Source organism: Macrobrachium rosenbergii, chromosome 31 (genome assembly GCF_040412425.1).
Source record: "Macrobrachium rosenbergii isolate ZJJX-2024 chromosome 31, ASM4041242v1, whole genome shotgun sequence".
Classification (NCBI taxonomy): domain Eukaryota; kingdom Metazoa; phylum Arthropoda; class Malacostraca; order Decapoda; family Palaemonidae; genus Macrobrachium; species Macrobrachium rosenbergii.
In genome coordinates, this window is record NC_089771.1 from 29,806,145 (window position 1) to 29,832,973 (window position 26,829).

A 26,829-nucleotide genomic window follows, 5' to 3' on the forward strand; every position below is an offset into this window, starting at 1 on the left:
ACACGTCCACCATGCACTATGACATCACTCACTGGCTGAACACACAAGAGGGAATTCAGTCCTCACTTCTGCCTGCTTGCTTATGGGAAGGGTATCAACTGCCTCCTTGCAGTCATCCCTGTAAGGGTACAATGAAACCATCATCTCAAAGGCACACTATCAGTCCACTGCTGCTTATTCCACTGGAATGGTGATTGGCTCGGTGCCTGATTGCTTTTGAGGCTGTTAAGTATTATCTTACTGAGGTCAAAGGGCTTCCAAAGTTTCGGCAGACTGTTCTGGTCATGGCCGGTCTAGTTTTGAAAGTAACTGGAGCTCTCTGCAGGTTGATAACAGCTAGTGGTTGGCATTTATGTAGGAAAAAGCACATTCAGAAAGTGTAAAGTATAAAAAAATACGAGAACTAAACTCGCCCTTTGCTCATTCAAAAAACTTATATATACACTAAAACCCAACAGCTAGTTAACAGGAGCTAACTTCAGAACTATTGTTAATAACCTGACCCAATGTTACCTAATCAAAGTTACACTAAACCTTATATAATACCATAAAAACTAAATGAGACCAAAAAATTTCCTATTATAGCACTGTTGTTGTTTCTAAAAAAAAAATAATAATTACTTTGGAAATGTATTTAAAAATTAGAACCCCACAACTCCTCAGACTGACATCAGAGACAGAATACTTCCTGTCAAACTGTAAATAAAATATTACCACCCAGTACAGATGAAAGAAAATTTAATGTACAAAGGATAAAATATGATAAAAGTAATAACGAAGTAGTGAAAGAAATAACTAAAACAAAGAGACGAGATTTTGGCAATCCACCCTGCAGTAAGGAACAATGTGGAAATTTTGCTCAGCTGTTAACAGCTCTACAAACACAAATAGCACGGCAAATGACTAATGGGTACTTTGAGGCTCCATATGGGACATGCAATGAGCTCCACTGCTAATATGACAAAAATGCAGGTCTTGGAATGTCCCGGACATTCAAAGACCACAAATGAAGACATCTGTGTATGATGAGGTGATGAAACACAGGGTAATAATTTAGCTCACCTCACAGAGTCCTGATACACCAACACTTAAATTACTTGCAAAAGAAGCTGAAATAATAAAACGTGATACTTGTATACATGCTGCTATTATACTACCACTTTCAGTTGTTTCAAAGAGTAAACAGAAGGCTCAACGCAAAAATCCAATCACGCTAGCGGTGAATACGAAGATGACAGATCATGCTTACACCTTAACTCCGAACACAACGAAACGCCAAGACAAAGCGTGAATCGTACACACGGACACACTCCCATGCACACATGTAATACCGAACTTACATCGCTTACCGCCACTTTATTTTCACTCTCTGTCTCCAGGACTCCATTAACATGGTTAGCGGTGGTGGGTGCCTCCTCAGACACCGACACTCCCTGTATCGGATCGATTAAATCTAATATAAGGCTTTCCTGTGGCTTCTCCTCCGCTTGAACCTCTTTCTTTTTCTTCGTCTTCTCGTGTTTTTTATGTTTTTCACGTTTTGCCTTTTTACTAGATTTCTTCTTGCTGGGACTTTCACTGATGAGATTTGCTGTATTTTCTTCGGAGGCTTAGACCTGACCTCGTAGTGTGTTCTGGTTGGAAGAACTTCATTAGGTGCTAAGGGCCTGTTAGAAAAAAGGAAAATATACGTTTTTGAGTCACAATTATATAAAATTACACGTCATCAATGGGGAAACAAATTATGGTAAATTTTTAAGATACTGGGGAGTTTTTTTCAATGTCTTCAGAAGACTGATGAAATTTGGCTATGAGAAACTGACATTCCACTGAAGAATGTGGTAACTAAAGTCTTTCCCTAGCCTCAGCTATAAAGAAGACTGTTAAGATAAAATTTATTATGTTTTTAGCACAAAGTTAGACTATTCGCATACTTATTGGATTGCCTTTTCCTGCCATCAATTCAATTCTTTTTTATTATAAGACATTTACAGTTACCATAAGCATACCACAGATTTTCCATTCCAATACAGCAGCCTAAGTTAGTGTTGTAAGTCATTACCTGTTTAGCTTTGCCACCTAAAGCAACATCTGTATCTGCAAGCAGATGATAGTTGCCTTCTCAACAATATTTTAAATGTGTAATTGTGTTGATATTGATTCCTTTTTTACAGAAAGGATTTGGAAGCTGATACAGGCAGCCCCCGGTTATCGGTGGGGGTTCCGTTCTGACGGTGTGACAGTAAGCGAAAATCGCCAATAACCAATAAACGGCGATTTTCGGCATTGTCAGTGACAATATCCGGAGATTGGCGCCGCTGTTATGTATCAGCGCCAATACCCAATTATCGTTGCCAATAAGCACAAAATCAGCGCCGAAAATCACCAATTTTTCGTCGCTAAACAAACCCCATAAAACCGGATTGCCGATAACCGAGCCCGCCGACAACCAAGGACTGCCTGTATAGCTAATATAGAAAAAATAATGAAACATTGAACTCATGTTGGTTATGATGATGGCAACTATTTGCTGGATAGAAGCACTGCATTATGGAAACAGTGAACTGGAAATGGATTATAGTGTTGAATTATTACTGAGTTCCTCAGCACTGTGAATGAAATAACCAGGAGTTTTTGACTCAGGGAAAGAAAATCCAGTGTTTGCAAAATAACTTAGGTCTTGGGAATTGTGGCACCCCTAGCAGGTGTACTGCAGTGATTGTGAAAGATGATTAATTCTAACAAGTATGTCAGGGGAAGTTCAGCCATAAACACTTGACAAGTGCTAGACTCTGGTTGCCAAAGAAGGGAGAAACCCTTTCCCTAATTTATCTTAACTTGCTTAGATAGTGTCCCCAATTCCCAAAATAAATAAAAAAAAATCTTCCTGAAGTGTGACGGAACCATCACGACGCTAGTTATAACTTGGAAATACTGATCAGTTCTGCATGTATCAAATAGGATGATTCGCTCTCAGTTGAATGAATTACCTGATCAAGAACGAGCAAAATGAAACTTTTCACTAAATAATTTCTTAAGGTTGAGAGAGAGAGAGAGAGAGAGAATGTGTTTACTTACTCATCAAGATTTATGTCAAGTGCTCTGTGAGGGTCATCTTCCGGTCTGTCATCTGGTTCATTATCATCCGAGATATTGGCCCCCTCTGGCATTTCTCCTACATCAGTGTTCACTATGTGTGTCTGAGGCATTTCCTGATAAAAAAATGGGAAAAATTAAATCCAGCTAGACCTCTGGCTTACGCTCAAGACAAGGTCAGTAAGTTACACTAAAAAACTAAGTGCTATATTCATCTTTCTCTTTTCACAGTACATTAAATCAAATTTCTGAAATGGTGCCTAACCTCTTCGCTACTTGATGAGACCCTTCCTCTTCTTTTACTGCGCTTCTTCTGTTTCTTAGTGTGGCGCTTCTTGCTACCTTCCCAGCCATCTACAACTTGGTATTTGTCTAGTGATGTCATTCCTGAAATGAGAAATTTAATAATTAATGAGAGAAATACATAAAATTCCTAACATTTGTTGTAATTTTTAGGTTTTTGACTGAACTGGTCATCAGATTGACTTATCCAATAGCAGAGATAGTTCCATCTACGACCCAGCAGATCACTTTAACATTTACGTATGGTTTCTTCTCTTCCCCTTGCTGAAGGTCTTATAGTGTCAAACTCATAAAACCTTACTATACTTTTGAAACTCAACTGTCCAGTCTACCTCTTCTCTTAAACATGCTATTTATGGCGATTCAGCCCTCAATGATTCTTATTCCTTCGGCCCTCTCTTATGGTTTATAGTCAATCTCAAAATGCATTCATCAACTTCCACCTTAAGAGCAGGATCCTGTCATTTAGACTAGTTCAGTACCTCTATGACATCATACTACTCCAATCCCATTTATGCTTCCTTTTTTATCAGAATTTTTGGAAGTCCCTTCCATGAAAATTTTTAATGTTTATAAATCAAAAACTCTTGGATAATTTACAGTGTTCAAAATCCTATTTCTGCTATATTAACATTCCATTTCCATGCAAATTCTTTTCTTCAGTGTATCAAAAAAGTTTGATACCGACTAATCTTTAAATAAAATTCATCATAAAATTACAAAAGCTTCCAGAACCTTACCTGGTATCTTGAGAGATACATTAAGATCTAATGCTGCTACTGGAATCTCATCGACTTGAATGTTGTTATGGTTAGGCCTTGGCGACGACTGTGACAGGGACTTGACGTAATATGGATTGCTTGCCTGTTCTGCTCTTCTAGCATCACGGAGCTAAACAGAATAAAAAAATGTTTCACTAGAAAATTCTTCTGAGATACAGCAATATTTAAATCTTCATTAATTTAGTTTTTCATACATTCTTCCATAGTACATTTTATACTGATTACAAAGCTATTTTATTTTATTGAGTTGTTAACATGATAAATGTGAACAAATTTAAATCAAGCAAATAAATACAGAATTGGCTGAAATTTCAATCAGTATGCAATGATGATAACTCTGAGAATGAAAGTAAAAATAGATGTATAATTCTATTCCAATATGTCTGACAAAGACTTAGGTAATTCTTCTAGACAATACTTGCATTTTTACTACGTATTGTTCAATCATGACAAACAGACCAAATTTTATGACAAAGATTTTTCTTACAAACAGTATACAGAATGCTGACGAGTGTAGTCAGAAGCAGAAAAGCTAAGAGCGATTTCTCATGCATATGCATGTATGTCCCATTGGTAAGTAATACCCATACCTCTCCATCATTAAGAGTAGATTGGCTGTGACACAGCAAAATGTTAGATGGGAGGAAGGCAATTTGTGCTTGATTGATAGGCTTGCATGACGAATGATTTGTCATAAAAGATTGATTTGTTCATACTATGCCTGTCAATCATGGAGTCTAAATTGCCTTTGGGTGAAAGATTGAACAGCTGAGAGTCCCAGCCTTTACCACTGTCCAGTGGATCCTGTGGACTACTTGAGGACAGAATAGGTCAGGACCCAAGTGTCCAAAGCATTTCCACTGGATACTGTAACTGGCCAAACACTCATAGTAAAGCAGGCAGATTATACTAGATATACCACAAAGAGGTGCAGAGATCACCATCCCATTCAAATGAGATGGAAATACTCATAGCCCTACAAGACTAAACCTCCTAAAGATGAGTGAGCAATGGACAAGGCGGAGAAAGAAAGGAACATTAAATCTTCCCTTGACAGTAAACTTGGCTCACTATGACTATCAGTCCAAATACCTGCATCACATCTCTCAGGTAAAAAGTGTCAAAGGTTGAATAACTCCTCCACATACAGTAATCTCTTGTTTAATTACACTTTCCGTATAAGCACTATGCCTATGGTCTCACTTATTTTAATCACCATCTTTGGTGTGAGATCGCCTTAGCACTTTCTCAAAAGTCTTTCAGAAAAGGCTAACATACTAACAATATTTTATGAATTTCAATGTTTGTTCCATATTCATAGGAGAACTAGTGTATCTCAACCTTTGGTTTCCATACTGATAAGATAAAAAAACAGTGAGAGAGAGAGAGAGAGAGAGAGAGAGAGAGAGAGAGAGAGAGAGAGAGAGAGAGAGAGAGAGAGAGAGAGAGAATCAATCTTCCCAGGTCAACTAGAGGGGAAGCAATAAGACTGTATTTTAAATATTTTAAATATTTTGTACAACTGTAAAAACAAAGAAGATAACTTGGAGAAACTAGAAGTTCATAATTTTATTGTTCCTGTAGGATACTATATTGTTCCTGTAGGAACAATAGTATTCCAATTTCATGTCAAAATTCCGATCATACCTAAATATCGCTACTTACTTTCTGCAGTTCATCTTCCGTTGGCTCGTACTTTTCCTTCTTTCGTTCTCTAGAGGATGACTCCGATTTCACAAAGATATCTGCCTTTTCTCCATCTTCCTCATCATCATCTGCTTCACTCTCTGATGGTGGGTCATTGATCCAAGCATCTAAGTCCAAGCTGTATAAGTTGAATAAAGAATAATACTTTTACTCTTGAAACACTGAGGCGACTAATTTAAGCACTGAAGTCAGGTACTTTAAATCAGATACCTACAATAGGAAATTAATGGTTTCTTATTCTAAATTCTTGAATATATATAAATAGGAAAACCATTTGCATGATGATAATAAAATGTTAAGAATCTGTTACTTGAAAGTGTTATATCTTATTACCCTATTATTGCTTATAGTACAAACAATGGTGATCTGATTATTAAGTCCAGTCCAATTCAAAAACTAACAAAAAATGAACAGAAACTGATCTTACCCATCTGGAATTGGCACTTTCTTCTGAGCCTTGGGAGCTACGGGATTTAGCTCTCCGGACAGCAGAAGCGAAAGGTCAGCACCAATTTTCTCACCGTTTTTGTGACACTTCTGAACGTAATTAACTATTTGAAGGATACAGGACGCCCTCTCCTGGACTTCCAAGTCGCCCGAGGAAACAAACACAGGAAGACGGTCTACTAAGAGATTTGTTACCTGTAATGAAACAGATCCTTAAACATCAGTTCGTGCTAAAGCATTAGCAAGAGATGTACTTTGAACATACAAGCATGTTGAAACCACAATGTTGTTCATATCTGGCCAAGTCAATACATTCCAAAACTTAACTAGCAATTACTTGTACTATTTAATCTGATTAATGTAACTTTCCATTTCTTACGTAAAAATCACAGAAAAGTTCATTTTATCAGTATCCACCCATCCTAACTCAAAATGAAGTGCTGATCTGCACCAAAAGTTACATCTTAACATTTCATGCTACCAGGAGCTGTTAATTAAGAGAAAAAGTAGTGCACAACTCATCAGTCTCTGGACTGTTAATTTTTGCCACAGCCAATACCACAGAGTCCAGTCCCAGCATTTGTAAAATGCCAACCTCTGGACAAATCAAGACTGGACATATCAACAAAAAAGTTCTATGTCAGATGAAGAAATGGATCCAAATGACAAGTTTGTTACAATTAAAAATACAATACATGGTATATCTGACTCCTTCCTATAGGTACTAAATGATTCTCAGGTATCCGGATTTTCCAGGTATATACCAGTACGCCCCAAGGAATCTGGGTAACAGGGACTTTACTTTGATTACTAGGCTTAGTTTATACTTCCCTATTTTCAGAGCACTATACAAAATACAATAACCATTCTATTTTATTCCTTCTTATTATTTTGAAGTAGCAAAAACTGTGCTCTCTAGTCTAGCAAAAGAGAAAAACACAAGGATAATCAAAACCATAATAACCAAGACACCTCACCTCATCTATCATTTCAGAATCTTCTTCCTCTTCGGCAGTTGCAATTATGTGGGTGTATAACTTAAGCATATTATGTACATACGTCGCTTGAATATGACCAGGTAGAGATATGACCTTCCCTCGGACCATGGATTCTAGAGTGGCCTTTGGATTGGCTAACAACCTACAGGAGAATATTGATATTTTCAATGCAAATTTATCAAGACATTGTTAATACAAAATATTACAGAGTAATGGTGTGATTATCTCTAACAAAATTCAAAGTACAGTACCATTAAAAAATTAAAAAATTATAATTTACAATATGACAAATATTCTTTACAACCCAGAAATCCTGTACCAAGGAAATCTACTTAAGGTCCTTCTATTATAAAAATTTAAATGCACGTACTGGGAAAATTCGCCACATATCCACGCTGCAGCATAGAGAACCTCCGCTATGGAAGACCTGGCAGCAGCTGGGCCCACAATGACATGGGCATTGTCCAACAGTAATGCCATCTGGCCTACCGTGAACTCCCTAACTGCAATGACTCTAATGGCAACATCCATCAGCTGATTAGCAATGAGGCTTCCATGCTGGGTTCCTTCCATTCTGCATAGCTCGACTAATACGCTTATGTACCTGGGTAACAATGGATAATATTTTATAATTATTAAGAGAATTAGTCATACTATGAGATGACAATGAAATACAGTAATAACAGAAATGTCCGACACTAAAATTTAAAAAAACACCCAATTAAAACTCTTAATTCACATGGAATGGCCTAAACAGGTTGTCATTTTTCATCATTTAGTACATCTAATCTAATAAATTACAATTTCTTGAAGTGCTAACACTTTTCAAGATTTGTTTCCAAGAACTGTGACTCAACATTAAAATTAGGAGAGCCAAGATGTTTTTGCAATTCTTTGTGAAGGCAGGAAAATGAGGTATCCATCAACTATCACTGGGTCAGACAAGTATGGCCAATTTAAAGACAAAACAAAAATGAAGAGTGTTTACGGGAGAATCTGATCCACAAAATTATACAGTAAAGACAATTTCAGAAAAGCTGCATTATAATTTCATATTGTTTTTAGTCCAATATTTTTCTGTCTTCTTTTACCATTTTCTGCACACATTCTAAAATTCCTACTAGATAACAATATTAGTGAGGCAGTACTTTTGTCATTCTTCATGGAATTAATTCCCCAGCCATAGATAATTTCAGTATTACAGTAACTCCTGGCTAATAGTGCAAGTTGTTTCATTCTTTAAAAGGGAGTTCTTTATACCATCAGTACTTGTTACAAGCTGAAATGACAGTCTTTTTCTTTCATAGCAGTTTATATAACTAATGGGGCATTAAGCACTTGTAAAAATATAACTAATGTTGTTCCAGTATCATTTCATCAAAAATGGGGTAAAGTTTTGTGACTAAATCTTCAAAGTTAAAATCTAATCTAAACACAAAATTTCAAAAGGTATCCTTTACCTTAAACTGTACAGACTACACAGGTATCTAAAAACAATTCCAGCTTTAAACGCCCCCCCAAAAGTATCAAGATCATACAAACATTCATAAAAATAATTCAGCACTGGTACCCACCATTCAAAGTTAGAAATGAACTGATAGTTATTCTGTGAGCAAATCAAAATGATTTTCTGCAAGAGTTCATCACGGTACATGGTCCCTTCAGCTCGATCCATGTGGGTCATTAGCCTGCGAACTATTTCCATCACGGTCTTCTTGCTCACCTAAAATATGATCAACAGTGTAAGAGTGGAGACAAAATATTCATCCATTAAATAAAATGAAACTTTTAAAGTATAATAATCAGTACTGTAAAATGTCAGACAAATTCTTAAAACATTACTTTGGAATATTAAAAAACAAGGACTGCCAACTATAATGGCTCTTCTTTAAAGTTCAAATTGTTATATAATCTGGAGCACTCAATGCTCCATGAAAGCATCCACTTATAACTACAACTTTCTTAAACATAGTACCACACGCACTGCATACACCAAAACAGCCATTATGTATGGATGAAACTCTGAATGGATGGAACAAGTCCACTCTTTTCAGGATACTGTAATGAGGCACCTTGGATTAGCTCTACATGAAATACAGGCAGTCCCCGGTTATTGGTGGGGCTCCGTTTCTGAGGGTGTGATGATAACCGAAAATCGCCGCTAAGCGAAAATCGGCGATTTCGGGGGTCAGTGCCGAAAAGCGCCAATTTTCGGTTATCGGCGCCTCTGTTAGGTATGTATCGGCGCCGAAAAGCAGAAATCGGCGATTTTCGGTGCCGAAAATTGCCGATTTTCGTTGCTAGACAAGCCCCATAAAACCAAATCACTGTTAACCGAGCCCGCCGCTAACCAAGGCCTGCCTGTAAGGCATCTTGTGATTAAGTGGCTTGTTTATTTGTTTTTGTATTATTCAAACTTCACATTAATTTCATTACCATTATCATGAAGGTATACTTAAAAAAAAATCATGAAAATTACCAAGGTACATATAACTTTTCATGCACTGTGAATCACATACTAAACGCTATAAAAGAAATATCACTTACCATGCCATACAAGAGATCTAGAGCTCTGAGACGAATGGACTCGTCCTTATCATCCAAGCACTGTAAGACCAAGTCCTTGTGAGCCTGAACAGATTTAGGATGTGTTTTCAAGATCTTGGACATGGCCAAGAGACCCAAGTATTTCACTGTCAAGAGAAGAAAACATGAAATTTACAATCTCTTCAAATGAAGGTGGGTTGAGCATTCTTATACAATTAATGTGCTTTTGGGTATACTGCACTGTTTTGTAACCATGTGAAAAAACAGAGTTCTCGGCTTAAAAACAGACAATTTATCTTCATGTGTTTCTCTAAATACTAATATATCGCCCTATATTCCTTATTGTCAGCTGAGAGGGAGCCATTGCTGCCTCTACCCTTACTATAAAAATCTGCTGCCTCTACCCTTACTATAAAAATTTTAATTTTTTTTTCCTTCACACTCAAAAATGTATTGGAAAAATAGTTCGAGTGCAGAAAAGGTGGCCTGGAGGGTGCTGTATGCAAATGACCAACTGCTAACAGCAGACTTGGAGGAAGATGTGGTGGATATATTTAAAAGTTGGAAGAGTGGAATGGAAGAGAGGACTGAAAATCAACAAAAGCAAAACAAAGCTTAAGGTGACTAGAGGGATGCAAATGAAAAAGTACTACAGTATCAGGAAAGTGGCCATGTGGTTGCTGTGGGACAGGCATGTGGGTGAATTCTGTACTGTGTATCGAATGTAACAGATGTTAATGGTGTGACAAGAGGTGCTCGGGATTATGGGATATGACGCTTAAAATGCAATACAAATTGGGGAATAAATTACCTAAAATAATTTACTCATGCTTCCAACTAGAAAAAAAATCATGAACACACTGGCCTAGGGTAAGGAGAACTGTGGCTCTACCATGGAAGTTGTTCCATTCCTAACCAAGCTTCTAACCTCTTCTCACCTACATAGCAAAGATTCACAAAGCAAAAACAAAGCTGTTTGTCACTGTCTAAGCGGAGCAGAGAATGATCAATGTTGATGGAAACAGTAGGAATACACCAGAGAGAATGACATATGCTCTTATCCTTCAAGAATTACTGTCTCTCAGTTAATCGGTTACAAAGTAATGAGGTTATCTATCATATAAACACACAAAAAAGGCAAGAAATAATGGGTAGAGGAAAGGACTGTCCTCTGTCTATATACAAAAAGGTTTATTCTTTATTTCCATTGGGTTTACTTTACACAAGTAAACAAAAGATATGGCAGCCTCCTATGTTAAAACAAGGAAAACCTCTTTTGACATTATATCGTTTCTTGTGTCCGCTGCCCTGTTACAATTTCATTTAAACTTCACAGGAGATCCCCGAATCACCCTGGCTCCCCTAAGGTAATTTAAGTACACAAAAATTTGAAAACCAGTCATGCTTGGGACATCAACATTCATCCTCTATATTACAAAATAAAATGTGCCAAAATGCTTGTTAGAATCTTGGTTGGATTACTTCCACGAATTTTTTACAAATCCTATAATTTTCCTTACCCAGTCCTTCATTTGTTAATACTAAAACAAATGAGTTTGACATGGAGGAAAGATCTATAATATTTACTCATAAAAGAATATCTTAGTCAGGATTAGAGCAACAACATGAGCACACCAGTCTTGCCATTGAGATACTTTTAAACTGAGGAAAATGGAATGAAAGGGGGTTGAAGAGACACTGTTCTTGTTTGGGTATGGTCACAAAACCACCAGAGGCCTAGAGTTCAAGAGGAAAGACCTTGAGAGGAATGTGGGAAACTTAATCGTACAGTTTATAAATGTGCATGTGCTACTATTAAAACTGTGGTTCAAAGACACATGTACTTAATGGTGAATGTAAAATATGTGCACTTAATGGTGGATGTAAAATATGTGCACTAAGTGTAAACATACTGTATATAAATATATATAACACATTCAAAGGTACAAGACAATTTATAATTGGATTAAAAGCTAATGAATAGCTACTTGACTGTACCTCCCACGTTCTAAGCTTGTGGGATGTGAGCTCAAACATACTGTCATAAAAGTATTTACAATAAATGCTAGTAAAATTATTGTTTAATATTCAGAACACTTAAAACATCACAAAAACCATTCATATTAATGAAGCATTCTGTTAAATTACTTCTGTAGATCAACACGCAACATAATCACACAGCAAAAAAGAAAAAAAAACAGAAAGGCACAATTAAGGGCGGCTAATGAGAGGAAAAAGTTGATAGTTGGCATAGACAGTTATACTAACAGACTCGAAGTGCCAAGACTCACAACACACTATCATAATTAAAACCTTCCTATATGGGCAGATTAGAGGGCGACCACACCCCTACCTTAAAAAAGTGAAAGGCATCTACTTGTTGCTATTACTTTTTCTGCCAGGGAAGACAAAAAGAGAAATAACTTGTAATGAACTCCAAAGAAATTAAACAGACTAATTTTCCTTAACTTTGAGAATTTCTATATAAGTTTTCATTGCAAACAACAAAGAAAAGAATTCTTTAAGTAGAAGCCTCTCAAATTACCTAAAATAATTTGACACTCCAAACCTGAAAAAATCACTTTGGCTCCATTAATAACCATAATCTCTTAACCTCTACAGATTCTGAGGGCACTACAATTGGCTAGACAAAATTTCAGGCTGGATGTACTAAAATAGCAAAAAACCACAGCTTCAACACTAATGTCTCTACTACAGTCTGTCTTAAAACTGGTTCCAATGTGGATGAAAGAGTTTAAGGGAAACTACGGGATCAAAACTTTAGGTTAAGCGAGACAAATGTTCTCAAAAATTAAGTGTCTGGCTATTTCATAAGTGACATTCAACTTCTTGTGGCTCTCAAAATGAACACTGACAGGGTCACCTCTGACCTCAAGTTTGAACTGTACTGTACATTGTAAATCAAACAAGACTAATGCTTCAAAGTTTCTGTAATTTTGCCAGTTTGTTTGTAAGTGTAAATATAAAAATTGTCCAGTTAAATTGTTATACAATAATTATCAGTCACTCATTTGTATAAGGAATGTAAACTGCTTGGAAATAATAGATTCAACTTTCTGTAAAAAATGTTAGGCAAGCTTGTTTCTTATGTACATCTCACTAAGATAATTTTGGCATTCTATAATTTTCACTTTCTACCTACAATTTGCAATAAAATTGCCTGAGAGCAAACATACAAAAACTGGATATAACTACAATAATTATTACCACACAACAAAAATTCATAGACAGGTTTTGATTGTACACGTAGTATAACTATACGTATATACCATGCACAGATATTCCCTCATGTTTAGATGAGAGAACACACAGCAGTCAAAGTTATCAAGAAAAAACCACAAAAGCCTAGACAAAAAGGCTGCAAGACCTACGTCTATCATGAACTTTTCCTATTTCCATGCTTTTTATTCTTCCTTAAGATGCCTATTCAACCGCTATACAGACTAAAATCCACCTCCTTACAAGATTTTTCCCAATGCCAAATATTTAGTACAGGTTACTTTATTTCCCTGATTTATGTCAGAAGGATAAAAGCCCCAGAACTTTCTGTGAATAAGACAGCATTGAAGGGTTGTGATGTCATTAGATATATATAAAAGTTATAGTACCATACAAAAAAAAAACATTAGTACCTTTAAAGGAATCACTTGGGTCCATCACGTAATCAAGTACATCGAAGGACTCAACTTTCAGAGAGAGAGAATACAAAGTGCATACTTTGGCGAGAATGTAGCCACAAGCTCTAAACAACATACAAGGCTTATTAACACCATAATGTTCAGCCAACAGGGAAAAACATGGCTGCAATACACACACGCACACCATTTGTAGCAACAATCCCAGACATAATGGATATTTATAAATGACATTTAAAAAAGGACAGTCAGGAACTTAAAAGAACATTACTTTCTATTAATAAAGAAATTCACCATCCAAATACACAGGCAACTAGGTGTAAAATATTGATACACACTGTATTCAAACACACACTGCATACAATTAAATAACAAAGTACTGTACTAGGAAATACAAAGTCAAACCGACATACCAAAAACATGGCCTACGAAAACCACAATTATCAAACGTGGGATGCAAAAGACTCCTCAGTCAGAAGCCGACACACAGAAAAGAAATGTATGATGCAAAATTCATCATCAGTTAAATAAAACAGAAATCATGCATAGAGAAAATGACACCAAGATTGACGTCCAACTATAAGAAATGACTTCGGGGACACACCTACTTTGCCTGTCTGTGCCTCTACTACAGAGAGAGAGAGAAAGAGTTTGGAAGAAAAATCCATTACTGACAAAGTAATAAAGACTTAGGAAAATAAGTCATTAGATTTAAACCAAGTGGCTCTAAGTTACATGAGAAGTAAAAAAAGCTCTGGAGAATTCACTCATTTCGTTTCTCACGAATAAACGAGCTTGGTCTTATTTTGACATGTACCAGTTGTTGGCCTCTGTTAATGATGATAAAAATCTCATGACCCTAAAATCCCTTTGTGAATGTCTGAATTTCTAAAAACCCAGTCTGTACGTTGTATTAATGAGCAACTTATCTGACCAATACAGGACGTGATGTGAATGGAATAAGATTTTGAATAAGGAAGGAAAAACTTCAACAAACATGTTTAGAACCAGCCCTGCTCTGTCCATCTTCCTATCATTAACCAAAGAATATACAATGTCTGTGAGAAATTCGTTAAGTGAAATGTGGCATACTTTCCAGCTTACACTTAAAAATCATTAATAATCAACAAAGTACAACGCCACCAGCTATGTCTGAACTATAAAGATCCTCTAACATTGCTGTGACTCACAGTCCCTTCATCTGCCAGATGTCTTGCATGGTAAAACAATGGAAGCTCATTTGCCTAAACTAAGTCTAATGACCTATTTTCTATTAAGCCTCTATGACTATTTTGTCTTGCAATTAACTCAAGTACCTAAGCCAGACTCAATTCTTGATCTACATGCAAACACCATCCACTCCAATAAATTTCACAAACAACAGTGTACTCAGAAACAATTTGAAAATATATACTAAGACGTTGAATGAGGCACTGAGTAAACGCTCCAAAAACCAGATCCAAAATACAAGAAAAAGTAATTCAATAACATAAACTTAAACTTGACCCCAAGTATATGACTGTTAGATAGCAATAATTTTTTTTTTGTCTATACAAAAGATTACACGAATAATACCAGTTATGATCAGAAGTTCCTATAATGATCTTCACAACTGTACTTGTAAAAAGTGTGCGCTTCGAGGGCATTGGAAGCTGCAGTCTTGCCTCACTAAGAGAGAACCTGAATCACAACACACAATACCGTATACCTTACATGACTTGAGCAGATGTCATCTGTGTGAGCCAATTGTTGTATCAATCAGCACTGAGCAATCAAAATCAATGTATGTCCCCTTACATACTCCCGTCTTTTTCAATGCCACATTGGTAATTTCCACAGTAACTTTGGCAAAATGAATTCAAAATCGTTGTCCAGTATAAGCATGTTTGAGAAAATCTTAAATCCATCCAAAGCTTAGTGCAAGTCTGTAAGTCCTCTCCCCTTCTTATCATCAGAACTGCTAGCTTTTAATGAAAATGACAAACAGCTTAATCATTCTCTAAGAGAAAGAGAAGGTGCAAGGGGAAACAGACATATCCACTGATTTTACAAAGCTAACATCTTTTATTTATAATTTCTTACAAATTTTTATTTTTTATATTCAGTGTGAAGTCGAAAATAAGCTATGGTATCTGGAGCCAAAAAATGTAGATATAGGCTGTTTGGGTGGGTGAAAAAGTCACTTGAAATGTAGTGCTATTTTTACATTAAGAAATGATACACAACTTGATCTCCTCATGATAGGATACAATGGAATATAACCCACTTGTATTAAAAGGGCCAACTGTATCACAAAAGCATAACTGCACCAGGTACTTAAAAGCACAATCTACCCTCCTCACTAAACCGTAATCAATTTCAGTGCAATGATCACAAGGTTTGACAAATTTCGGAATATTACATAAAGTATATAATCAATTAAAGTAGTTCCAATCAAATATTAAAAGATCCAAGGTCAATAGACTAACTGGAAAGTAAGTCTGAATCTGGCTCCCAAACAAAAAATTACCATAGAAACTCTTCAAACAGATCAACCCCGAAGCAAATAACTGACAAGCACGGCTGCACCGCTGCCATACAGTAAGATAGGCACATCATACTGTCCTATTGTTTTCATCCCCAATCATTTTGTTCATACGATTTTCGTCACTAAGGTAAGGTGTACTGCGTGTGATAACATCTAATAGTCACTTGAATTACAATTTATTTATGACTGTTTTCAGGTTTCCGATTCTGAGGATATATCCTAAAGATGTTAAAACAACAAACCCATCTCAAGTCATATGAAATATTACCACTACACAAGTCAAGATAAAAACTCACAAAACCATCTGAACTGAAGTTCAGCAGATTAAGTAAAAATAACAAAATCATATGGTACGATAATAATCATTTGCTACAAAAATGAACTTGAAATGTTTCACCAAACGCCCTCTTCCTGCATGTATATGACAACCCCTTTTTATCTATCTTAACAGAGACTTCGTTGAGATACATGAAAAAATAAATGAGTCTAGCATTAGAGCAAGATCGTCAAGACTAAAGGACCAAACAGGCAACTAACAATGGAGAGGGCAGAGCATTCAGAGCATAACTAGAGGGCGACAAACAGCAGGTGCAGAAGTGTGCATGGGAAAGTAAAATATATCTGGAGGTTACTACTGTAATGGGTAAACCAGAATGACGTGAATTATCAGTTACATGTGAAGCTGAGAATGATACACTTAACAAAAGGGTTTTAGCTTCAAGGTGATGATGCATTTCATGAAATAGAAGAAAGGGTTTTGCCCCTTCAAGGTCAAGTACATAACTACCTTCTCTTCATGTCTCCTACTGTTCAAAACAAAGTACAGTAATTATGCCACCATACATGGGATGCTCCAATTAACTCTCTTATGTTTTTGCTAGCTGAATCCACCCAGAAGCACACAAAAATTAATGCCTAACAAAGCACTGTGTCATTCAATTTAGAAAGAAACTGAGTTCATACATACAAGAAATAACAAAACCATAACACTCGCAGATGAGATACAACACACAAATCAATACTGTCGTACAATTAAAAACCAAGGACGATCCTGCCTCATACAAGAGGTCATATTGTACTTTATACTAGTGTTTGTTTCATCCCATACCCACTAATCCCTCAAGGAGTGCCTCTGTTATGATATGCATCTTTTCATCTTAGTTTATTTTTATTTAATTGGTAAAAAAGTATGTATCACAAACAACTTAGTTTCTGAAGTGTGCAGCTGGGAAGGCAACACATCATATTGCATCTTCCTAACTGGGTTATTGTAAGTATTGTATTGTGGATTCTTAATATCCATATATTAATTCTGAACAGCTAATTTTCGTTAACTATTCATTCAGCTTTCTATTTTCATTGGGCTGAGTGGCCTGCACTGACTCTTGTGATACTAATTTTCTTACTTATTTTGTTATTATTAATGATACGCTGCTCATTTTGAGGTCCTTTGGAGATTTCTATCCCCTATCCTTCAAAACTCCCACAAGGCACTTTAAAACACCTATTCCAGGTGGGTGCCTGGACATCTAGGCTCCAAAACTCTACTCCTTTCAAACTTAAAGCACAGCCAATTTCCATATAGCTCCTATTTAGCAGAGTCCTACTAAGCTGAGCAATCATATATCCCAGTAACTAATAATACATGACAAATCCTGACATGGCATTTTCTTGCCTGGTGGTCATATCACCTGAGGAGCTACCCCCCCTGGACCTCTTCTTCAGTTACTCCCTTGGAAAAACTAGGTTCTAGAAGGGCAATGGTTTATGGTTTGAATTTCTGCGCTAACACAGAAATTAGAATAAAAAATTACTAACCACAGCCTTAGATCAAGGAACCTCCTATTTTCCTTCTGACTGGGTACTGACATATGATTCTGAGATCAACGCTTCTTCATAAATATGGAGGGATGAGAAACTGGGGCATATCTTGCCCTTGGAGGAACTAAGATGATTCAAAAAACTGCAAGTGAGTCATTTCGTGACAGATATGATGACAAGCACTATCAAGGCAATGATTTAAGAATATTGTAAAATTTTCAATGAAAAACTATCACCCAAAGTCTAAATAAATCTAATAAATAACAGCACTCCTGTTACTTGGGCCCTAAATATCAGAACTATCATTCAGCTAAACAATGAAGCCAAGAAATATCCAATCATCTGGCAAAAACCTGAACTCCTCCTCAATAATCACAAGTGGACTGTTGAAGTTATCCTTATCGAAAACTACAAATACCAAACCTAGCAAATTCTCCAAAAGTCTTTCGCTCTGGTGACTGCTAAAATTTGTGCAATATATGAGCAACATATATGTCCCCTATAAACATTTTCTTTAACTATGCATCAAAATTGTTTCAAGTTTCTAGACTGATTCTGAATAAACTTAATATGTATCCAAGACTAACTATTGGGTTCCATGATACTTCACAAGCAACTATAAGCAATGGAAAAAACTAACAAAAAGTGTCTATTCATCTGTATGTAGGTAAATAATAAAAAAGGGTTCATTATAGTGGGACAATGAGTCATTCTGCTTCTAGTCCTACTGATCAGGGGATGACAACCCAAATCCCAGTGCATGTGCAATAGCAATTCAACTACCAGTTAAATATCTTTCAAAGGCCGAAGTAAAACCAACTTAGACTTAGCACAAGGACTTAAAAGTCAAATCAGCCTATTATCAAAACAGCGATGCAAGGTCTAATGGAAAGCCGTGTCAGTGATATAGTGTATGGTGACAGTGATGTGTAAAGTCCTCTGAAGTTACAGGATCAGGGTACTAATTTAGTTCTAGCCAAAGCAACTTGACAGCACCAATGCTTTACCTAAACTTAACTTGTTAGATGAAATACCATAAAAGAAGTACTTTATCGTATAGCATACAACAATGCAGTAAACCCCACATAATTCAAGGCTGAAAATATATCAAACCTGTACATTTATAGGCAAACTTTTTATTTATAAAACCTTACGTTACTTATTTTAGCAACCAAGAACAAATCAACAAATCTGCATGTTACAACACTGAAAAAGCGTTTTTGAATTACAAGGATGTTTTACTGCACTGTAAACTTGAGAACTTTTTCAAATTTAAAACAAATACTTACGGTTCTGGTCTGAATCTTCAATCAAGATCCTTAACTTCTGGACACAAAGCTGTAAAAAACAACAAGAACAAACAGTGAGCACCAATCCACACATTTACAACCACATTACAATTCAGCTCAAGCACAGTGACAGCACTTAATGAATTTGGTATTGCTGCCGTCGTTTGATATATACAAAAATAATCTTTAATATTTGTAATAACAAACACTTCTCAACATTTCCTTCCCATTTTTTGCAGCCATTTACTGAACAAAACTCAAGTTAAATCTCAAGATTACCAAAATAACTATATGCAGTTCACAGGACCTGTGAGCCACATGTCTAGACTCACTGGGTGGCCAAATAGATCTGCTATTAAATCAGGAGAGAGGGAGGGAGGGAACTGTAGGAAGACCTAGTTGAAGAGGGTGATGTGCCAGGTTGGAGGGGACCATGGGAAGTATATGACAAAAGGGAGAAAGCGGGCATCTGAAGGCTGACAAGAAACTGTAAAGAACCTTCAGTGCTGCCTACAGTCATTGCTCATGCTTAAGCAGTACCCTTATAGAAAGAGCTGCTCTATGGTCATACAGTATTTGAACTGGTAACACCATAATTAAATATACAAGTATGTCTTGCATACAGGACATAAGTATAATATTGAAAAAACTTCAAATAAGTCTTCTGTAGACGCGATACTGTAATGTGCAAAATTGACTGTCAATAATAGCATCGGTTATCAAACAAATACATATATATGATATAATTGTGATTTACAAAATTATTATTATCACTATAAATACTTGAGTTTAATTGTAACCTTAAGCTTGGTTTTTTTATATGATAGGTCAGGAGAGTTTGAATTACAGCACAGTTAACACATTTTTGGATAAATCTGAAATTTACTTATAATTACATAAGTTAATATACTGTACTTATAATTTGCATGTAAAGTTATGCCTTTCTTTTCCTTTCATTCACCTTCATCTCGCTCCCAATTTAAGAATATATTATTTATGCAAACCCTCTGAATCTAGCAATATGACAGTCACTAGTTAAACTACTAGTAAGCAATACAAAATTTACAGCAGTTTAACAAAGACTGAGTGATGTTTATGGACTCTTAAAAGCTTCCTCAAAAGCAGAGGATTTGGTCTTAAATCCCAGGTGGAAACTGCCGCAAGGTAAAATGAATGAAGTTGGACAACTTCTAAACAAGAAACTATAGGGAATCGGTAAAAAGTTAAAAAGTTAGGAGAGAGAAAAGCACTGTATCTGGAGTCGACAAGACACTGGACAAAACCTTAACGGGACACTCTAGTTGAAGGACGAAAAATGAGAAAAATGCTATAAACTAAAATACTTTCTATACCTGGATATGGTATCTGACGACAGGAATATAAAGTATGTCAGAAAATCCATGTTAGTTTTGTAGTTATGAGGGATTTACCACTACAACTTCAATAAATCGAACTGCAATATAAGAGGTGTATTGTTCGGTGCAATATATTATTTATATTACAATAAGTTATTATAACTTACAAAGAAAAGAACCGTTAAATTACATGAAATAATTACACACCTCACTGATAATAGACACACCACCAAAGTACCAGTTCAGTCACCTTAAAACCCTCTGTCCAAGTTGCAGTGGAATGAACCAGCCCACAGTCAGGCTGCTCCCAGTTTAAAAGCACATATTTCAGAAGTCCGAAATTTCACACACAGAAGGACCAGAAATGTTTGATTAACATACCAGAAATTTTTAATATATCAGAGAAAGTAAGAGAACTGCATCACCGACTTACGGCTACACTGACTTACGACGGATTTGATCTTATGGCGCTGCAAAGTTTCGGCGCCGTATGCACCGTTGATAGTGCTAACGGCAAGATTAAGCATATTAACGGCACTGCAACAATGACTTACGGCAGAAATCAACTTACAGCGGCACTGAAATGGATCTCCCGCCGTAAGTCAAGGACCTACCACTGTACTTTTAAAAGACTATTTTCTGGTCAGAGCAAGAAAAAAAATTTTAAAATGCTGTTAACCAATAATTAAGATTTTTCCAAGTTGACGATCTACTCAATGGCCTGGTACCATATCAATTTCATTTATCTAGAGCAATTAGTATTGCAGAGGCATATGCACTCAGGATCTTTCTTTATCTATTGAGAGGTGAAAAAAATGAAAGGGCCTTAGAACATGTTATCTGGTCTCAAACTGGTGCACTTACTGTACTTTGTTCCTGGTGTCCATATTATGTAGCCATGTCACAAAAAAATAAAAAATGTCCTTCCTAAACTATAGTGTGCCAAGCTATGCACCCTATAACTGATACCACTCTTTTTGGGGATGGTGCAGGAAGCTGGTGAGCTCCCTCATCACCACGCCCCTTTTCATTATCAAATTAGACAAAGTAAACCATCATCATAATGTATACAATGGTAATCCAGTTGAAGACATCCCCCCAGCAATATGGCCATGAAGTAATGGCTCCCAATACCTATTATTGTCAGCTAAACACAACCAGGAACTCTCAAAGGAACCACTCCATTATGTGGATTCCTATCAGCTGGAATATGACAAGATGGAGCTGCTGAAGACAGAGCCTACTCTACTGCCTCTGTAGTAGAAGAAGGGTTACGTGTCCACGATGCACAACTCTGGGCGTGACAGAATCCCTGGAGTCACTGGCTGAGCAGAAAAATAGAATAAGGAGAGGTCACTGTCTATTGTCTCCCTAATATGTATTTCTCCTTAATATGTATCTCTCCTCTCCATCCATGACAAAGTCCAATGTGGAGCTTGCCACCTGTATGTCACAGTCGGCTGGGTTGTTCCACACTGCGTCAATCCAATTAAGGATTTCTGTTGTCTCTGGACACCAGAGATGCAGCATTCTCAGTCAACGACTTCCCAGGAATTCTTTTTCTGCAGAACTACAGTTGCCTCCCGTTCACCTCCATTAGCGCATTCCACAAGTACCACACAGTCGCAGGTCGTGTTAAAGTACCCTTCTCTTTGTCCGTTTGGGAGCCGCTAACAAAGGGACATCAACCAAGGAAGGTGACGAGGGCGAGGCAGCACTCTCCACTCCATCTGTCCATGCCTAACCTTTCAACGAAAAACTGGATGCTGTCTCCTACCTTGCCAACATCATGTTCAGTTGACAAACTCTCCCAAGTCGAGTTACTCTACATTGACATGAAAGCACAGCAAGCCTTACTTAAAAGGACATTTACACATTTGCTTAGGCATAGCAATACAAATATAGAGCAAGTACACAGGCAATATACCAAAAGCTCAACACTGAAGACCACAGGGCAACAATAACAAATTATCACAGAATCAGTGGCAACATAATTATTAGCAGTGAATACATGGAACATAATAAAAAATGCATTAAATATCAAAATGCAAAAATACACTAAAATGTACTACTTATTGACTGCAACAGATCACTAATGCTAGGAAAATAGCCCATGAGAGAGAGAGAGAGAAAGAGAGAGAGAGAGAGAGAATCACCAAATGACAGAGTACACAGTGCAAAGAAGTGAAGGCAGTTCACAAAACAGAAAACTCTATGGTGGTAATTGAGAAAGAATGTCCTTCACAACGCTAACTAATTTACAAAAAACAAGCTAGAACGTCAGTGACAACTGCAAGAAGAGTCATTTTCAGTAGCTTATTGGAACTACTCGCAAACAGCTACACCATGAAGTCAGGGATCAATATATATACTAATGATGGATAACGAACGGCAAGGCACAGAAACCACATAAAGGAATTGAAAATGCTGGGAAAACTTATGAATTTGATAAGGAATAAAAGGTATGGTTAGAATAAAACTGAAAAGTGACAAATCCCACTGCAAGAAAACAAACTGATGGAAATCTAGCCAGAGCTTTTAAGGCACTTGAGACTCACAAAAAGTGCAGGTCACTTAATGTTCCAAGTAGCAGACGAGACATTACAGTTTGAGGCACTCAACGACCATGAACATGGGCATGTATAATTGATGGGGTTGTCATGGAACTGCATAAAGGAACCAGTTACTAGTAAAAAAACACAAAAAGAACATAAAACAAATACTAATTGTTGTAACTTATTAGTATTTCTACACTCCTCAGCAAGGTCAAAAGACTTTGTTCGCTCGATAAAGATAAACATCTGAGACGAGAAAAGTGGTAACTGGATACAGAAGTCAGACAACATAAAAGAAATGGATGAAGTTTAAAGAAAAGTAATACCTGGGGCTTAACAGAAGCTATACAACAATCCCTCCACAAGAAGGGAAGGAGAATACAAATACTTTTGCTAAATATGAAATCAATGGAAGTCTGAACACATGAAATGTCAAGATGAAGGACAACGTTGATCTCCTTCCTTCCCATTTCACATGTGGTTGCTATTAAAAAAAAGTGGCAATGAAAATAACAACTATGTGGAAGACAACCTTAGCAGAACACTGAACACAATGGGAAAGCACCAACAGAACAATAAAACAGGGAACTTAAAAAAGATTGTGGTTTTTTATATTACATTTGAGAACACATCTTCATTAAGAGAAGACAGCACTGCATATGAGTAAGAGATCACAAAGCTCCTACATTTAGGAGGAGATATTGCTAAATAGTCCCATCACATTCCAGACAGGTACCTCTATGGTCTACTAAATCAACAAGAAGCATGACTTTGCTCTTGAAACCAATATTCACAATCTGATTGACCAGAGAGAGAGAGAAGAGAGAGAGAGAGAGAGAGAGAGAGAAAGAGAGAGAAGAGACCAAAGAGAGAGAGAGAGAGAGAGAGAGAGAGAGAGAGAGAGAGAGAGAGAGAGAGAGAGAGAGAAGAGTTATCTTCATCAGAAGTGGAGAGATTGATAGAAATATCTCATGGCTTATTGAAACAACTTGTGGGCAACAAAAGACACACTCCACAGACCTACACCCTGTAAATTTATGAGATCCAGTCACTCTGAATCATTATTGTTCCTAAAGACATAAGCACTATCATAATTCTCCTTGATATCAAACTGTATTAAAAAGATGATTCACAGAATACGAATACTGAAGAGTGCAATACGAATCCAACAGTCCCCCATATCATTTACAGTGGCTATCTTTTTTTCATGCTTTAAAAGCATAATTAGAGTGAAAGGAGACCATATTTTTCTATACAGAAAAGTTATAATTGCCTTTCAGAAAGAACTGGAAACACCAAACTATGTCAAAGAAAGCCACTGACTGTTATATTGCAGTTTTGGAGACTAGTAATTTGGAATAAAAACTCATCACTGGATTCACATGTACGAACACATACAAGTTTTTGTAGAGCAAAAGTTTAATACTGTACAGCTATTTACAAAAAAAACATTACCTGCTAAAAATAAGTTAGGAGTTTTAGTCCAAACAAATGGGACAGTTTGGTATTATCAAAATGGACAATATAAAACTAACTGATGTCACTTTAATCCTACAATTCCTGACTCAATTTGACTGAGCTTAATAATGTCAATTCAAATATTAAGTGGAAAGCTTATGCATTAAAAATGCTAGTTTATTATCCATCGTTTTCATATAACATTATTCTCTGTTCACCTCTCGTTTGCTACTGGCCACCCTATTTTTTATATACTTACAATATTTTTGTCATACATTTTCTATGGATTTCATAAATATGGACTATTGCGATACAAAATATCTATGAAATTAGGAGTGTGGGTAAGAAAAAATGGGTAATATTTCAACATCTTTTTAAGGTATAACTGTTGGAAGGAGGCAAGACGAAATGCTCTGAGGCTTGTTAATCGTACCATTTTTTATAAAATTACCTTTCATGATCATTCTTCTTCAACTTAGCTACCAACAGTGCCAATTTTTTAGTTTGGTCTTACATGCTACTGAATACAGTAATGAATGCAATAATATGCACAAGTATGATAAAAATAAAGGCTTGTGTGCGCGGCATTTGAGTGTGAATGTGCATTTGTCTCCTAATTTTATGCAAAGCAAGCAGTTTCTGTTTTGCACTCACATTTTGGCATATCTTATGAAATATCTAACAACCTTTTCATCAAAATCATGTGTGTGTGTGTTTGTGTGCATGCAAGATGTTTTCTAGATAAACACACACTTGAATGTTTGATTTTTAATGTGCAGGTAAAAAAAAAAAGCATTACAAAATGGTAGCTGCTTGTTCAATATCCAATCAGTAGACACCTCACCTCACCTCTAGAGCATATGGTACTTTTTATTACATTTCATTATACTCCATGTATTGTTGCATTCTTCATCGTATTTAACACCTCACAAGACCCTCCTAAAAACTTACAATAAATTAATAATACAAGATTGGGAAGACTGAGGAAGATTTTCACAGGATTGCAAAACCAGCCCAGGGGTCTTGTGTAAGCTACACTACCAGTCTTTGCAACTTAATGGATTTTGTAACTTGAAGGGAGGCCACACCCCTAAACACTCCTTTAGTTAAGGTGCCAGTGTATGAAGTTCTGCTTTGTCCCGATATATTTGAAGAAAATTGAATTCCTACCGTTTCCTTTGCTACACAAAAATGGTTCTGCTTTTTTTTCACTAGTTAAAAAAAAAATGCAAATCTAAACTACCTAGCAGAATACGTAAAGACTTAATGCGATGAATTAAAATTTCTGCATTTTCTTAAGCGGACTAATTCTAGGGCACCTCAATATCAAAATACTAACTTATAAAATGCTGGATTTTCACCCAAAAGATGGCACACAAATTATTCATACAATCTTATGCCCATCTACCACAAGGAATACTCTTCACAAGTGTATTCCTTACCAACGTTAGAAAAATGTTATCTTCTAAAAACAACAAAAATCTACCAAAGATCTATTCTGGTTAGTCTTGCAAAATTTAGGTGCATTCTTTTGTTATGAATTGTCTCTGTTTCCAAAGAGCTCTTTTAATAAGGGGCATGATGTGGAACATTTACTGAAGAAAAAATAAAATTTTACCACAAACGTGCACCAACTAATAATAAAAATAACTGCTGACAACACACCACAAAAAAATTTAAACAATGACGACTTACAAAACTTCCTAACACATTTGAGCATTTTGTTTTAATTACTATACATTATTATTTATCTCAGACACCTTAGGTCTATTTACAACATACAGATCTATTACAGAAACTCAAGAGTTAAATTTGCCATTATGAAATCATCTACTACATGAAAATTCTACAGTACTGAGAAAGGGTCCCATTTAAGACACTTAATCCACTAATTCAGTTGAGGTCATGATAAACATTCGGTAAATTTTATACATGCATGAAACAGGGTCAATAAAATCCACATGCTGTAATTTAATAGCCAGAATACAAAAACTCCAAGGCAATTATTAAAAAAGCAATTAGAAAAGCAATTAAGTGCAGTTAAGACCCCAGTTTACGGCCAAGGTAAGTTACGCCCTGAACAATAGATCCAATTCAAGAACTGAATATATACTACGTATTGTAGCTCTTATTTATTAAGTTGCATTTACTTTAACATTTGTCACAATTTACTCGTATCTTATTCGTACATTTTTAGTCAATTAGGAGGCAAAAATTATATATTACTTCATTTTATGTATAACCTTATTTTCAATGTAATATGGGATGCTGAGTATTAACATCTTTTT

General features: G+C 36.2%; 1 protein-coding gene across 1 annotated transcript in view; it reads right to left on the reverse strand.

The window, feature by feature from the left end:
* LOC136855499 (AP-3 complex subunit delta-1-like) overlaps window positions 1-26,829 on the reverse strand; it is a 54,866-nt gene that overhangs the window by 14,008 nt on the left and 14,029 nt on the right. Inside the window, 12 exon segments of the mRNA XM_067132588.1 lie at window positions 1,350-1,609; window positions 1,612-1,667; window positions 3,079-3,212; window positions 3,362-3,483; window positions 4,140-4,290; window positions 5,847-6,006; window positions 6,316-6,530; window positions 7,313-7,475; window positions 7,704-7,937; window positions 8,908-9,056; window positions 9,881-10,026; window positions 19,174-19,222. Of these exon segments, the coding sequence (XP_066988689.1) occupies window positions 1,350-1,609; window positions 1,612-1,667; window positions 3,079-3,212; window positions 3,362-3,483; window positions 4,140-4,290; window positions 5,847-6,006; window positions 6,316-6,530; window positions 7,313-7,475; window positions 7,704-7,937; window positions 8,908-9,056; window positions 9,881-10,026; window positions 19,174-19,222 (1,839 nt within the window).